Below are 16228 nucleotides of genomic sequence, written 5' to 3'. Positions count from 1 at the left end.
GTTTTAAATTTTTCGGAAAAAAATTCTAAATTAATGCATTAAAAGTTATGGCTGTTTTTCTATAAATAATTGGGATGAAAAATTGGTCAAAAAGCACTATTTTCAAGAATTTGAAGCAAATAAGCTTTTAGAAAAATTTTCCGAAAAAATAATTTTAGTTCGATAAAAGATACACCATTTACCGCAAAAATTTTCTCAAAATGTTTTTTCTTCGCCGAAACTAAGCTCTTCAAAGTTGAAATACTCTTCTTCGCGAAAGTCTTCATTTTCTTCTTCATCAAATTTTCTCATTGTGAATTTTCAGACTTGAGAATAATTGGCCTAACATAATATGTATAACATGTCACAGTTTTGTTAGCTACATCAAGTAGAAATTTATATTTTGTAAGTGGCAAATATTAAAAGTTCACTATGGTCAGCGTCCTTAAACTCGATCCAATCCATTTTTGACACCTTTTTCTATTGTCTATAGGTGCGAAAAAAGACTGGGACGATTTTAGGGTGGTAACACGGACAAAAAATACTCGCGCGGCATTGGCGGCTACGGTCGAAAAGGTGTATTCTAAACACCTAAAATTAAACTTGTAAATAAATAATTTCTCACCAGCAGGAGTAGTTTTTCGCGCTCCCTTCCCTGAGGACGTTCGTGGTCTTTCAAACGAGATAGTCGGATTCATATCCGCACCTCCGACGTAAGATACTTAAACGAAAAATGAAATAAGGATTGATTGAAGCGAATTCTATCCGTTGTAGCAATGCTAACGTCCGTGTAATATACTATTATGATATTGTGATATGACATTGTTGTATATTATAAAACGTAATATGTTGCGCGGCGCAAAATAGAGTCTGTGTTTAAGACATTGAGCCCCTCCGACTATTTTTCGCCCGAGCGGACAGATTTTCCGTCCGACTGCTAATTTGCGTGTTTGAGGTTATTCTTTATTAAACTATAGCATAGTCTATATCTGTTGTAGTGTGTGGCAATTTCTCCCGAACTCCTGAAAAACGTACACATTTCTAAAACCTTACTTTGATGAATTCCAATTTATTAAGGTGCAGCAAAATTTGATCTATTAATCGACTTACTAGATTGGTTATTGATTGAAGATCTGTTTTGAGCTCTGGATGCAGGTGTGAGCGGTCGCGTGTACGGTAAATCGGGATCTAAAGACTGAAAGGCAAAAACCCGGTGGGAATCACTTAGGAAAAAGGAGGGTACGGGTATGCGCCACCCTTAAGGGCAACCTTTTCGACCTTCAAAATTTCAAGCAAAATAGTCCCAAGAAGGGTCATATGATTTAAAAAAAATTCGGGTTTTCCTTTAGTTCGATCCCTTTAAGGATCAGGTTTAGTCCCTCCAAGGTCCCACCGCCAAAAGTCAGGTGGCACATACCCGTCATCTCGTAAACCTAGTATCTCACCCTGGGGAGAAAACATGCTGTTGGTTGCTTCTTATAGAATAAAGTTTAAAATTTGGCATTGTCGAAAGCCAACCTTTTCAATAGGTGCTGTGTTGAACAAAGACAATTTCACACAAAAAAGAATGAATGAATAAAAAAATAAACGAATAAAAAAATTACGCTTTTGATCTTCTTCGGCTTCTTGCTTGGAGAATTCGATGAAATGGACTGAAAAAATTATTTAATAAATTATTATTAGATTATTAGATTTTATATTTTATTGTTGTTAACAGGTCACCTCACACCTAGGGGCTGGTTTCTTAAAAGTACAATAAAATTCGTTTTCCAACAAATATTCACAGGTAAAAAAAAGGACAGGTTGCTGTTACGTTAGTGTATCTTTGTTGGAGGAGATCTTCACCACTCTGTTCATTTTTCATGGCGCTGATGGTTTCTGGTTTGTCCAGTTCGGCTTCCACAGCGTCCCCTTCCTGTAGAGAATTGAATGAAACAAGTCGACTTAGAGTCGAAAATTTCGCACATTGCACGATTATTCATAGATGATAGATAGATCATAGAATGAAACAATAATATTAAACGACTGAAGTTGGTTATTCTTGCTATTTTTGGTCATTTTTGGCTGTCTTTTAGGCCTATTTTTATCCAAGAAAGATACGAAAATCTGAAAAATATTAAGACACTGGATATGGATGGAAATGCAAAAAGATCAAAAAGACCAGCCAGAAAATATCTGAAGTGACTCGGGGACAAAAAACTCTGACTGGCGAAAAAACACACATGGACTACACAAAAAGTGAAAATCAAGTCGTATCGAAAATGACCATAAAGTGAAAGTTTTCCTAAATTTTAAAAGCTCAAAGTATATATTTTGCTATATTTTGGTCATTTTTGGGTGTTATCGTCCTACTCCACAGGGCTCGTAACTTTTTATCTCAATATAACATACGTAAAATTTGTGCAGAGATTCAAAATCCTCTATGTTCAAACGGTCATAGCAAGCAAGAAGTAAGAATCTTCCTTTTTCAACCTTCTTTCACTTTTCTTCATATAATTTCTCAATACACGTTTTTTTTTTTTATAAGGAACACGTTTATAAGGAACTCGAGGCTGAAAGTAGTCCAAAAAATAAGGAATTGTTAAGGAACTGCTCAGGCTAAGAATAAGAAAATAAGTTCTAAGGAACAGTAAAAGTAAGAGTTTTCACTTGAACTAGCTATGTAAATAAGGAACTCAAAAGGAACTTTGAGGCTGAAATTTTCTGTAAAAATAAGGAACTCCAGGCTCAGAGCAAAGTTAAGGTTCCTTATATAAAAAAAAACGTGTACTTAAAAAACTTTTAATCTTCTAGATTATTCAACCCTAATAATTATCTTTCCAACGATGATGAATAACTTTTTACTTTATAAATGGGTCCTGAGAAGATGATTAAAAAGTAAAGTATCCACATACCTTAATGACATTAGATACAATACTACCTCAATCGAACAAAATCAAATACAATCAACTTTGGCTAACCTGATAGCAGCTGTGGAGTTTTCTTAACGCGACACGCTGAAGCTCTAAAGATCGCTAAAAACTCTGTATAACTGTATATTTTCGCCCACGTCTTTAGAGCTTCAGCGTACTGGGCCAGAAAAGACACAATCTGTTATCAGGTTAACTTTGCAGGCATTTATTTTGGCTGTTACATTGAAAAAAAAATATGAAACAGGAGTTTGATTTTGCCAGTAAGGGGTATTTTTGGCAATATATTACTAAATAAGAAAAATGACTCAAAAAAGCACAAATTTGAAAAAATAAATGAAATATTTTTGATTGGCTGTAAATGGGTGGGAATTAAGTTGGGATTTCAGGACAATTTTAAAGGGGTTTATCAGATGATTTTTTATATTTGGCTTAGAGATACCTTTTATGGTCCAGAGAGACACCTCTAAATCTTTTGAACCGATTTTTTCCCAAGCTGAGATATTTGACTTTGAAATGTGTAAAAATGAGTCTTTACACAGTCTTTACCTTGAATTTTTATTGTTTTCAAGTAAAAATTTGAAAATTCAAAGTCAAATATTTCAGCTTTGGAAAATAATTGGGTCAAAAACTTTGAAGGTGTTTCTTAGAACCATAAAAGGTATCTCTAATCCAAATATCAAAAATCATCTAATAATCCCTTTAAGGTTAATTTTCTTTCTGCCTAAAAATTCCTTCCCTTAAAGCTAAAACTTTTTTATTGCTGTTGCTTGCCCTGGATTCATATCGTTGTTTTGTATAAGATTGAAAGCGGTTCTAAAGATAATGATAATCTTTAATGAAATTGCTTAACTTTCAGAAGTTTGTTTTTCAACAACCCTAAGTGCTGGTCTATTTTCGCTAGAACAGTTGCAAAGGGATCTTAGTGCAGAAAAAATCTTATACAAAACGACAGGTACATTTCTACATCAATGACCATAATCAATTGGTTCCCATAATCGATACCGTAAATTTGTCTAATGTTGACATCCATCATCTAATTCCAATATCTTAAACCTGGGAATAATAAAGTAATAAAAGATCGAAATCGCTGATAAAGGGTCAGAGAGGAAAACATTAAGTTCGATTGATCCTGGCCTGGTCCTGCCTGGTCTGGTTTTTAATGTCATTAGATTATCGATACCTATTGATTATTGCCCAAGTAAGTACCCCCCAGATAACCCCTGCCATAGAATCCTCTTCGAAATACTTAATAACTGATAGTTTGTCATACACAACTTAATCCCACACCTATTTCTACCTGTAAAAAAGATCATCTGCTGTCTGTGTTGTTGTAGTGATATGCATATATGGTGATGTTCAAGAGCAACTCTTTAATTGTAAGATTCATATCACTTTATTGGTGCATTTACTAACTACACAAACATAAAATACTATGCTAAAAGAGATAAAAGCGTTTTAAATAACTCTAAAAAGCACAAAAAATACAAACAAGCAGCAGCTGACAGCATGCTGAAAACCACCATATTTAAAAACGAGCAATGTTTACAAATGCTTGGTTGCGTCTACCTGGACTTGCAGACTGACAAAACCTTAAATTTTATCTTAGCGAGTGAGTCAATCTTTAAGATATTCGAGAATGTTCGAGAAGGTTCTAAAGCACTTTCGTTTTCTAAATTTTTTATTACACCGCCGCAAAAGGCTATCGTAATACTTTTGCTATGCGAAATTAAAAATATTAAGAGCCCTTTAAAAAGAAAACACCTGGAAAAATCTGGTTGTTGACCAGAATACTTGGTACCAGAGAGTGTCTTTCTTATGTTATGTGCAAGATAAACGAATGGGAAATTACAAACAGGTTACAAACCAAGTTGTCAGAAAATAAAAAACTGACCTCGTCATCATCGTCGTCATCTTCTCCGTCAGTTTGAACGTCGTCGTCCGACGTTGGTGTAGCTGGAAGAAGAAGAAGAGAGAGAGAGAGAGAGATTCAATTCATTTGTGACGAATTACAGATTGCTGCTTTTCCTAACGTTAAATAAACCAGCTGCGCTGGAAGGTCAGCCCAATAAGCTTAAAACGATTAGAAGGAAGTACAACCAAGAAACCTAATTCGATGTTAAAGCCAAAGAGGTTAAAAAGCTCGGTTGAACTTCAGACAAGAAAAAGTTTCACACAAAGTTGAATTTGTCCAAAGCAGACAGAGATGCGATAGATTATTTCATCCTTGGAATTTCACATAAATCTTTTCGTTAGAATGTCTTAAAGTTAAACCTGCTCTTTATTCTCTGAGAAAGTATCCGAGGCGGCCGCTTTATAATATGCATTTTTATGTTGATTTATTTATTTTTTCTCCAGTTAAGGCCGCCTCTCGTTTATAGTTGAGTGGTTGAGTGTGCACGGTCCGGGGGGGGGGGCATTGACCTTGACGGCCGACGGAAACGTGCCGCAGGGGTTTGAAAAGTGGATCCTGTCAGATATGAATTTTTAAAATAATAAAAAATCGACCCTGTCAGATACACATCCTGAAAATTAGTAAATTTGGGAACCTGTCAGATATCTTCAGAGCCTAAAAAAGGAATCCTGACAAGCGGCACGTCCCCGTACCCTATTTTGCCTCCCCGGGGGCACGGTTTGCTGTCTAGTAATATTAATCACATAGTCAATTGATTCAGATTGATTTAAATGGCATGTTGAACCTAGTATAATGTGAATGAATGGGGGCGCATTTTATATTGAGGAAGCTGCTTAGGAAATTCCGTCCAGTTTCGATAACTCAATCAAAAGTTATGACGATTCTAAGTTTATGTTACACCACACTTAGACGTTCCTTTCTTACACACAAAAAATCTCCAGACAAGAAAGGCTCACTTTCAAAACCAATCATAAAAAACTTTCTTTTACACTCTCTATTTATTGGTCAGCCTAAGCTGAGCATTCAAATAGGTAAAATTTTCTTCCATCATCATAAGACGGCAAAAAAAAAAAATCCGATTTCCCGATCTCACTTTGATTTCTAAACTTTCTTCCGATCGGGTTAACTTTATGGGTACTTTTAGCGTATGTTGTTTTTACAGATCATAATGTGGTGTTTCAAGATGGCGGCTCAAGCGATAAGTCGATAAAGTGTTGTTCCAAAGTATTTCCAGTGTGAATCTGTTGCAAGCTTCAATTTCTGTCATTTATTTTTTTAACTCGGCAAATCAAACACATGATTTTCATCAAGGGGATTCTTTTTCTACATCTTATGAAGGTTTAAATCCGTTTTGCTCAAGTTTTTGTTTATGTTGAATTTTCTGATACTTTTTATTGTTGCTTTTTATTACAGTAGTTTTTGCAATAAAAACATATTTTTCTTGTTTGCCTCTAGAGGGGGGATTGATGGTGTTATAATGTTATTGGAATTTGATAAAGTATACAAAAGTACATACAGCTACTGTCTAAATTTGTTTGACGTGTTTGTCTTCATACGACCCTGCCGATACACCGGACATTCCGGCGTTATTTTTTGTCTGGTGTTTTCTTCATTAAATTTTCAAAAGTGCACACCGGACTACACCGGACTGTCTAGTACCGTCAACTGCTCCAACTTGGGACGAGTGTACGCAACATGGGACTTGTTGATATTTTCACTTACTGTTAAATCTCTTTGACAACAAATTTGTTTTATAATTCCACCAAGTTTATCAATCATACTTTCTGTCATAACATGTCACGATAACTTTCACTGATAGCGCACCCTTTTTAACTTTTGTTTCCATTTAAAATGACCGGACGCCGAATGGAGAATTATTAGAGAATGCCCGTCGCCTAACCACCCGATGAGATAATAAGTATTCCCGTTGATGGCTTCTTCCCGTTGATATTTAGGTTGTATATTTTCAATTGGGATTCTTCGCACCCCGTCCAATTTTTTTGTGACCTCAGCTGCCCGTCTATAACAAATACAAATATATCACATTCGCTCGTGTTCCACTACGGATTTTTTTCATATTTCGATTAAAAAGCCTATTTGGTGCGAAAGAGAATTTGTGTATTTTTTAATACACGGTTCATTAAACTCAATGCAAATGACTTTGGAGGTTCGGTGAAATTGTGGTGGAATGGCCGTCCCATGTTGCGTAAGATATAGTCCCAAGTTGGAGCAGTTGACAGTACATTTTTCTCTCGGAAACAAAGTACACCAGACACTACACCGGACTTTTGTTCAGTGATTTATCCATATATTTGCGCACCTGACAAACTGCACCGGAATGTCCTGTGTATCGGCAAGGTTGTGGCTTCAGTCATATTATATAAGGCGGATCGCAAAAAATTGTTTGGTTCCCATCATTTCTACTTTAAAAAGGTGGGTCGTTCGGTCGGTCGGTCGAAAATATTTTTCTGTTAATGAAGCAGCTACATCTTGTTGAAAGGGAATCCGCGTGGACTGGTCCGAATTAGAAATTGAGAAACCGTCAACCGTGGATAAAGTAGTTTTCGGTTTACTCTCCATTAGCACGCAGCTCGTTACTTCGATTTGAAGACTTGTAAACACAGAGAGTGCAGAGGTTGACAGTGGGAATCCAGCAAAGGAGCGGAAACGCTTTCAGACTTACAGACTATACCTGCTGACCGTAAATCAGGGTCGGTCAGATGACGGTAACCAAATGATGACGATCACATCTCCTATTATTGGACTTGGAAAATTATGACAAATGGTCTTTGGAATTTGATCAATTATATTGATATATATACAGTTTTCATTCATGTGCGATACTGGACGTTTTGGGGGACCGTTATTCTAGTCTTATGCTCCAAGTGCTCTCCTAGCTCTTTTTGTTTATTTTTCTTTTTGTTATCAATTATTTTCTGTAGTTAGTTTTTGTTGTTTTTTGCTCCGGCCTAGGAGCCTTAAATTCTCTCTCGTCCGACGACGACGGTCAAGACATTTTTTGTTTGTTTATCTAATCCGATGATCTATCCCGATTTAATAAAAACGGATTATCTGATTCCAAATCCAATGATAATGTGATTTGATTGGCCGAAAGTATTTAAGAAAAAGATGGCTGCCGAAAGTGGACTAGCTGACTGTGTAGCAAATACTGGCAAATCTCAGTGAAAATTGATCAATTTCATCATTATTCATGATGTTTTGGACATGATTTATGTGAAGTTTGATGCATACTGCACTGGCTCTCTAACAATGTGGAAAGACTTTGGAGAAATTTTGGCCATGAATCGTCAGCTGATCGAGTGCTTAAATCTTGCATATGGCTAACAAAACCATAAAACCCTGTAGGTATTCTAACTTGACAATGAAACTTTCAAACACCCATCCATTGGAATTTAAAAGAGAATACTAAAATTACAACGTTACAGTGCAAATTTGAAAACGATCTGAGTAGTTTTTGTGGTGTTATGTGTGCGGCTGAAAATGATGTAAAATGATCCTGTTTTGTATTCATCATTGTTGACTAGCGACCGTTCCTTTTGATTCTTCAAACCCGACACATATTTTTTGCAAACATATCACTATGAGAATAGACCTTTTTTTAATGAGGCCACCCTGTTGAATAATTATGTAGTCCAGCAAAAAAAACAATGATTATAATTATTATAATATGCATGAAACAGTAATTATGCATGGCTGTATCATTGTTTTTATGCTGGACTACATAATTATTCAACAGGGTTGCCTCTTTAAAAAAAGGTCTATTCAATAAAGGATACTGAAACACAATTCCTGTGTAAATTTGAACAAGAATGGAGAAATTTTCACAGTATTATGGCTGAAAATGATTGTTTTTGGACTTTGTCGTAATTTCATCGCGGCTTGCAACCGTTCCTTTTAATTTTTCAAACCCGACACAGATTTTTTACAAACATATCACTATGAGAATTCAGTAAAGGATACTAAAACACAATTCCTGTGAAAATTTGAACAAGATTGGAGAAATTTTCACAGTGTTATGGCTGAAAATGATCGTTTTTGGACTTTGTCGTAATTTCATCGCGGCTGGCGACCGTTCCTTTTGATTTTTCAAACCTGACACATATTTTTTACAAACATATCACTATGAGAATTCAGTAAAGGATACTAAAACACAATTCCTGTGAAAATTTGAACAAGATTGGAGAAATTTTCACAGTGTTATAGCTGAAAATGATCGTTTTTATTTGGACTTTGTCGTAATTTCATCGCGGCTGGCGACCGTTCCTTTTGATTTTTCAAACCCGACACAGATGTTTTACAAACATATCACTATGAGAATTCAGTAAAGGATACTAAAACACAATTCCTGTGTAAATTTGAACAAGATCAGAGAAATTTTCACAGCGTTATAACTGAAAATTATATTTTTTGGACTTTATCGTAATTTCATTGGCTGGGGCGACCATTTCTTTTAAAGATTTTTCAAACCCGAAACAGGTTTTTTTCCAAATATACCACTATTTATTACATACACACTATTGTACCATTTTATTTGGTTTATCCTACTCTCCTCCAAGTATTATCCCAACAGAAAAAATAATGCTTAGCTAAAAGCCGTGGCCTCTAATTTAGGCTATTTTTCTCCCCAAAATTTTATCCGGACAATCAAATCAACGGCGCATCATGGCTTTGCTATTGGCAAGTTTAGAAAAAAAAAATTTATAACAACTTGGAAATATTCACTTTTAAATGTTTATCTCCTTTAGCTCCAATTTTGAACTTTTTAAGCTCATCTTTCACATCTTTTAATCTCTTAAGCCGGAGCTTCCAGCGCAGCTGGTTTATTTTCTTTTTATATATATTTCATTTCTTAGTCTTTATTGCTCATTTTGTAAGCTCATTTGGGGTTCCTTCCTCCTGGCGGTATGATCTGGTGGTCCTTTTGCGGGAGGATAGGAACCTTTAGATTTGTACTATTTGTTCGTGTTACTATACTATAGATAAAAAAAAAAAAAAAAAAAAAAAAAAAAATTGTATCGAACGCTGATCGAACATTTGCTCGCATCTCATCAAAATTATCCCTTTCACCCCTTTGACCCTCTAACCCCATCTAACTCTCTTAGCTCTTTTGGCTGACCTTCCAGCCTCGGCTGGTTTATTTACAATGCAATAGCTTCTTTCAATTTATTGAATAAACAAAAAAATCATTTTTCACTTTCTTCTTTTTAATTATAGTGTTCTTTTATTATTATGCGCAAATCTTTTAATGAAGTCATGTGTTTCTTTTCTCTTCCAAGAATATTATTCGCGCCAAAGTTTTCCCGATAACTTATTTTCCGAAAATAATCCGAAATCGGATTCAAACTTGAAAGTCTTGACGACGACCACCGGGAAAAAAATCGTGAAAGGGATTTGAAGGGTCACCGGGGCTTACCAATAAATACACGAAAAATGTCTTACATGTATTGAGTTGTTTGATGATGAAATTGAGTTGCCTCTCGTCGTGTGATTGGTCAAATAAATACTCCTTCAGAATGTCTTCATAACCCTGGTGAGAGAAAGTAAAGGAGAACAGGAATGAATAAGTAAACAACCAATTCTCAAGAAATTATTTCACGTTAAGGTCTGGTCGTTTGAGCTTTTTACATGATCATGTACATTCATAAAAAACGTAGCAACTTGATAACCTTACCATAGAAATAGCAGTTTCACGCAATGATGGCAAAGATAAGATGCTGTATAATGTCCCATTGATATAAGGGCGAATCTGAAAATGAAAAAGAGAATGCCGGGAATGAGAACGTTGATTTTCTAAGAAAATATCTAAGGTAGACTGGGACGTGTTGACCAGTTTTTTAAATATCCTTGACGGAATGTTATTAAAACACTTCTTACTCATGAATATCCGAGCCCACTTTTTCATAGTCTGAATCACAGACCTCTACAAAACCTCAGGTAGTATATCTATGAGGAGCACGAATCCGTTAGTGGATGCAAGCAGCCTAACTTTGTCACTCAATAACTAGATATAATCCAGGAAAGAAAGCCATGGAGAAATTACCTCAACGTTATCGAAGCCGAGCAAATCGGATAACAATTTGAGGACTTTTTTCGGTTGAAAACAGCATCTCTTCTTTCCTGTGAAACAGAAAAAACAAGCTATATGCTGAATGGACCTACCTGATGATGAAAGTTAGATAGCAATGTGAAAAGAAAAATGAAAAAAAATAATTGAATCATGGTGAGCATTGTTATCAATAATGTTTTTGTGTAGTGAAAAATATAGAAATATAAGGAAAAAATCCAATGAAAATCTGCAAAAATAAAGAAATTCAAGAAATACTGTCTTTCCGGCGAAAAAAGGTTGTTCCGGCGATTTTTAAAATAGTTCCGGCTTCAAAAATCAATTTTATTGAAAATTGAAACATGCTCGATGGTGGGCATTGCTATCAATAATGTTTTTGAATGAAAAAACAACCAATTATAAGGAAAAAGTCCAATGAAAATCTAGAAAAACGGCGATTTCCGGCATATTTCAGGCATTTTCCACCGGAAAAAAATTTTTCTGAAAAATCGGACTCGGCCATGTTTAGGGCATTGTTAACACGCATCTTTGAGCAAAAAATCAGAAAAAACTAATGATAAAATCTCGAGAAAATGCCAAAAAACCGGTTTTTCCGGTGTGCAAAAAATCAGAAAAAACTAATGAGCCAATCTCGAGAAAAGCTGGTAACAGACGAACGAACGAACGAACGGACGAACAGACAGAGGTTAATTCATAGGACCTCCACCGGGGCACCCGGAGGTAGGTCCAAAAAGAAAGTGAAGATCTCAAGTCTCAAGTTCACCAAAATATTTTCTGTTGAAATTCTGTTGACCTTATGAAATCATCTTGTGAAGAAAGCTGTAATGGAAAGAGGCCAAGTTTTGTAACAAGTTGTTCATAAAAGATCTTTTGGAAGTATGCAGCTATGAATGTTTCGCTCAAGACATGAAACCGAACATTAACAGCCATCTCCGTCTCATTTACTTTTTAGTTATAGTTCACTGAATATAATTAGTGCGAAACTATTCACATTTCATAACTACAATCGGCATGGCATATTGAGGTCTCAGAACCAAGAAAATGTGAAACTTTTACAAAACGAAAAATTGTTATATACAAACTAGCCGGTACCCGGCGTCGCACGCCGGTTAAGCTGTAGCTGAACGCACTAAAAGTCCTTTGGATGTTGAAGCTGGCTTAAAAAAAAATGAATAAATGAATAAAAAGAGATCTTCAAAGTCCTCCCCCGGAGGTCTTTTTCTCGCTTTGCTCGCATTAAATACGCCGTCCAGTTTTCGACAATATTTTGAGAAAATGTCATGGTAAAGAGGAGTGAAATGTAGAAATGACAATTCGGGAAAAAGCGGGAAAGCCACAAAGAATAGTGCAACTTTGTTTTTATCAGATTTAAAAAGATAAATAATAATTCAATTCTAAATTGCTTTTTTTAAACAGTTGTCATAACTTTTCGAATTTAAACATGTAAAATGACGTACACAGTTTTTAACAGTATCAACCACTTGAATGTTTTTATATGAAGAAAGAGATGGACTAATTTCTTCTCTTGCTTTTTATCGCCCTTTGAATGCTGTTATCGTTCGACAAACTATTTAATTTTTATGTTTTGATTTACATTTAAAATGTTCTTTTCTATAAAAGAGACTTGTTTTGTTTTGAAAAGAATTCGAACGTCATTAATAAATACGATCGTTAAATACATACGAAAACATTTCAAACAAAAGAAATGAGATAACAATTAGCCTGTGATCCAAGATATTCAAATGAGATCCGATTCCGTAAAAACGCCCTATTTCGTTTCCGTCTAAAAACGCGACTGCACGAAGAAGAAGAGGCAAATGAAAAAACAGATGATAAGATAAGTATATATCTAAAATATTGTGTGTTTTCCCTTAGAAAGTTTGTTTTTAGAAAGATAAAATATGATAAACTCAGAGTTGGATCCACTCTTGAGTAAAGCTGGAATGAATAACAGCGGAGAGGACTTGTTGTTAAGGAGACAACAAGCACCAGCAGGAATGGCAACGCCTTTTGATATAGACTTGTCACAAATAACTAACACCTTGAGAGATGAAATCAGACAGGCTCAAGAACCACAACAACAACAAATCAATGAGCTAGTGAAAATAGTGAACATGCTTGTTCATCGGCCCAATGCCAATATGGCCCCGCCACCAGTAGAAAATAATGTTTCAGAAACAGGCCCTAATGTCATAAAATTGACTCCGCCTGCTGAAGACACCATATCCATAGCCGGATCAAATAGATGGTTTGGATCTGTGGACCTTGGTGACAAAAGTTATCCTTCTACTGAAACATCTACTATTACCAAATCAAACCAACAATCCAGTTCTCATGGTGGAAATGGATCAACAAAAAGTGGTAAGTCTCCCTCAAAAGCATCCGATACAGAGGAGCCTAGTCAAATGTACTGGAACGAGGCGACAGATGATTATGTTGCCACAAACCAGGCTACTGGCCCGGAAATCACCTCATCAATTGCTGGTGCAGCAAAAATATTCTGGAGTCGTCCTCTAAAGCAGGAAAGTTTGAAAAAGAAATTGGAACAGGCAGTAATACCATCAAACTGCGAATTCCTGATGTCCAAGAAAGTGAATAGTGAAATCTGGTCAAAAATGGGGACATTCAATAGGTCAACTGATTTCAAGCTCCAACATGCTCAAAGTATTCATTCAGCAGCAACAACAAAAATGCTAAGAGCAGCCTCAACCCTAACAGGACTTTTCAAAGAAAAGATGCCAAAGGAAATAAAGGAGGCCTTGACTGAGCTGAAAGATTCAATGACACTTGCTGGTAATGTTTCACAACAACTAAACCAGGTCAGGAGAGACTTTATCAAACCTACCCTCCCAAGAGAATACAAAAAGTTGGCATCAGAGGCTGATGAAACATCAGAACTGTTATTTGGGTCTGGTCTTTGTGAAAAGTTGGAAAAGTTGAAGAAGGAAAACAACTTATGTGCCTTACTGAGCACAAAAAGAAAGTTTGAGGAACCAAAAAACTTCCATTCCTCTTCAAAGACCCAGAAGAGGACATACGGGCAAAGAAATGTGGAATACAAGGAGAACAAGCCGCAAGAACATTACAAAGACAAGAAGAAATACCCAAACCAGAAGTACCAACAGGACAAGAAATACCGCACCAAGAAGAATTAACAAGAACACAGGTAAGAAAAATTGAACAAGTAAAGTCATACTTAACATTTAAAGTGAAACAGTTTAAAGCAGGACAATTGAAAGATCACATGCAGTCCTGGAAAAATATTACCTCTGATAAAGAGGTACTCGAGACTGTGTCAGGCATGCCAATACCGATTGATGAAATGCCAAATACCAGTGTGACCTACCCAATAGACAAAAAGAATGATCACCAAAAAGAAGACGAAGTCAAAAAACTTGTGTCGAAGGGAGTATTAATAGAGTGCGAGCATGAACCTGGGGAGGTTATTTCTCCTACATTCTTAACCCCAAAAAGTGATGGGGGACATCGGTTTATTCTGAACCTTAAGAGGTTAAATTTCTCAATTGAAAAGAGGAAATTTAAAATGCATACATTATCATCAATACTGTGTATGATAAGACCAAACATGTACATGTCAAAATTAGACATTAAAGATGCATACTACAGTATACCAATTCAAAATCAACATCAGAAATACCTAAAGTTGAAGAATAATAACAAATTATTCAAGTATACAGTTCTACCTGATGGATATACCGAAGGGCCACGTAAGTTTACAAAGGTGATGAAACCACCTTTAGCAACATTGCGTAAGGAAAAGATTACCATCGCAGATTACATTGATGACTTGATAACTATGAATAAAAGCTTTAACCAATGTCTATTAAATATTGATCGAATAGTTACACTCTTAGATGAATTGGGATTTGTCATCCACCCAGAAAAGTCAGTATTTGTCCCGACTACGTCGCTAGAATTTCTTGGACATATCATTGATAGTGAGTCAATGACAGTGTCACTAACCAAAGCTAAGAAAGAAAAGATCAAGGTGTTCTGTGATTACTTACTTCAACAGGGGGAGGTCACAATAAGAGAAGTGGCTAGGCTTCTTGGTATTTTTGCCAGTAGTTTTCTTGCTGTTCCTTGTGGAAGATTGGGCTATTTCAGAAAAAATTTGTACCCCCTATGTTGAGGAGGTCTTTTTCGGGGAAAGTGACACCCTGGATTTTTTTTCAAATTTTCAAGACCTCCCTGGATTTTTTCTCATTTTTTAGACTACCCTGGATTTTACCTCCTCAACATATAGTTCTGCAGTCCCACAACCCCTTGGATTTTTCTAACACTAGACAGCTTTCTTCTCAATTTTTTAGACTACCCTGGATTTTTCTCCTCAACATATAGTTCTGCAGTCCCACAGTCAGACTAGGATCTTGGATTTTCAACCTTTTTCTACTGACCATGCTGGATTTTTGAGCTCATTTTACTGACCACCCTGGATTTTTTACCTCGTTTTACTGACCAACCTGGATTTTTGAGTTTATTTTACTGACCACCCTGGATTTTTTACCTCATTTTACTGACCCCTTTGGATTTTTACCTCGTTTTACTGACCACCCTGGATTTTTTACCTCGTTTTACTGACCACCCTGGATTTTTGACCTCATTTTACTGACTTCCCTGGATTTTTTACCTCGTTTTACTGACCACCCTGGATTTTTGAGTTTATTTTAATGACCACCCTGGATTTTTTACCTTGTTTTAATAACCACCCTGGATTTTTCCTCCTCAATAGATGGTAACCACCCTGGATTTTTACACTCAAAAAACCAGACCACCCTGGATTTTTACACTCGAAAAACTGGACCACCCTGGATTTTTTATTTTCCATACCACCCTGGACGTCACACCTCCTCAACATAGGGGGTACAGACTATTTTTGGAATAGCCCATTACATTATAGGAAGATAGAGCGTTTTAAAACTAGAGCCTTAAAAGAAAACTATGGCAGATTTGATAAAAAAGTAGTAATACCAGTAGATGTCTGTGTTGATATTGAATGGTGGAGAGACAACATTATGAATAGTTATGCACCAATTCATAGGGGAAACCCAGATTTCATGATGACATCAGATGCTTCATCTATAGGATGGGGTGCATTTGATAATGGAATAGCGACAGGGGGGCAATTTTCAGAAGAAGAGCAGGAAGAACACATTAATGTTCTAGAGTTAAAAGCAGCCTTGTTTGCTCTTCAATCACTGTGCCCTGGTACCAAAGATGTTCATATCTTACTAAAAGTTGATAATACATCAGCAGTATCAAGTATAAACAAGATGGGAAGTGTGAAATCCATTAAAATGGATGAAGTAACACAAGATA

The 16228-nt window shown here is 36.0% G+C and overlaps 2 protein-coding genes across 3 annotated transcripts in view; one reads left to right on the top strand and one right to left on the bottom strand.

Annotated features, from left to right (window-relative positions):
* The window catches only part of LOC136816445 (lisH domain-containing protein ARMC9-like), a 42503-nt gene that overhangs the window by 4382 nt on the left and 21893 nt on the right, over positions 1 to 16228 (bottom strand). For both annotated transcript variants that reach the window (XM_067072769.1, XM_067072768.1), the window contains exons 14-21: positions 10865 to 10941; positions 10496 to 10570; positions 10264 to 10351; positions 4783 to 4844; positions 1793 to 1894; positions 1584 to 1631; positions 1090 to 1174; positions 605 to 700 (exon numbers count right to left, since the gene is read on the bottom strand). In XM_067072769.1, the coding sequence (XP_066928870.1) occupies positions 605 to 700; positions 1090 to 1174; positions 1584 to 1631; positions 1793 to 1894; positions 4783 to 4844; positions 10264 to 10351; positions 10496 to 10570; positions 10865 to 10941 (633 nt within the window). The remainder of the gene's footprint in view (positions 1 to 604; positions 701 to 1089; positions 1175 to 1583; positions 1632 to 1792; positions 1895 to 4782; positions 4845 to 10263; positions 10352 to 10495; positions 10571 to 10864; positions 10942 to 16228) is intronic.
* LOC136816444 (uncharacterized) lies at positions 12853 to 14999 on the top strand. The gene has a single exon (XM_067072767.1). The coding sequence runs from the start codon at positions 12886 to 12888 to the stop codon at positions 14041 to 14043; it is 1158 nt and encodes a 385-aa protein (XP_066928868.1). The 5' UTR covers positions 12853 to 12885; the 3' UTR covers positions 14044 to 14999.

The sequence above is a fragment of the Clytia hemisphaerica genome, unplaced genomic scaffold, assembly GCF_902728285.1.
Source record: "Clytia hemisphaerica strain Z4C2 unplaced genomic scaffold, Clytia hemisphaerica genome assembly, whole genome shotgun sequence".
Lineage (NCBI taxonomy): Eukaryota > Metazoa > Cnidaria > Hydrozoa > Leptothecata > Clytiidae > Clytia > Clytia hemisphaerica.
The sequence above is the reverse complement of the archived record's forward strand: the minus strand, read 5'-3'. Positions and strand labels throughout refer to the sequence as shown.

Excerpts from the sequence above, each read along its gene's own strand:
- LOC136816444 (XM_067072767.1), top strand. The coding sequence starts at position 12,886 with ATGGCAACGCCTTTTGATATAGACTTGTCACAAATAACTAACACCTTG.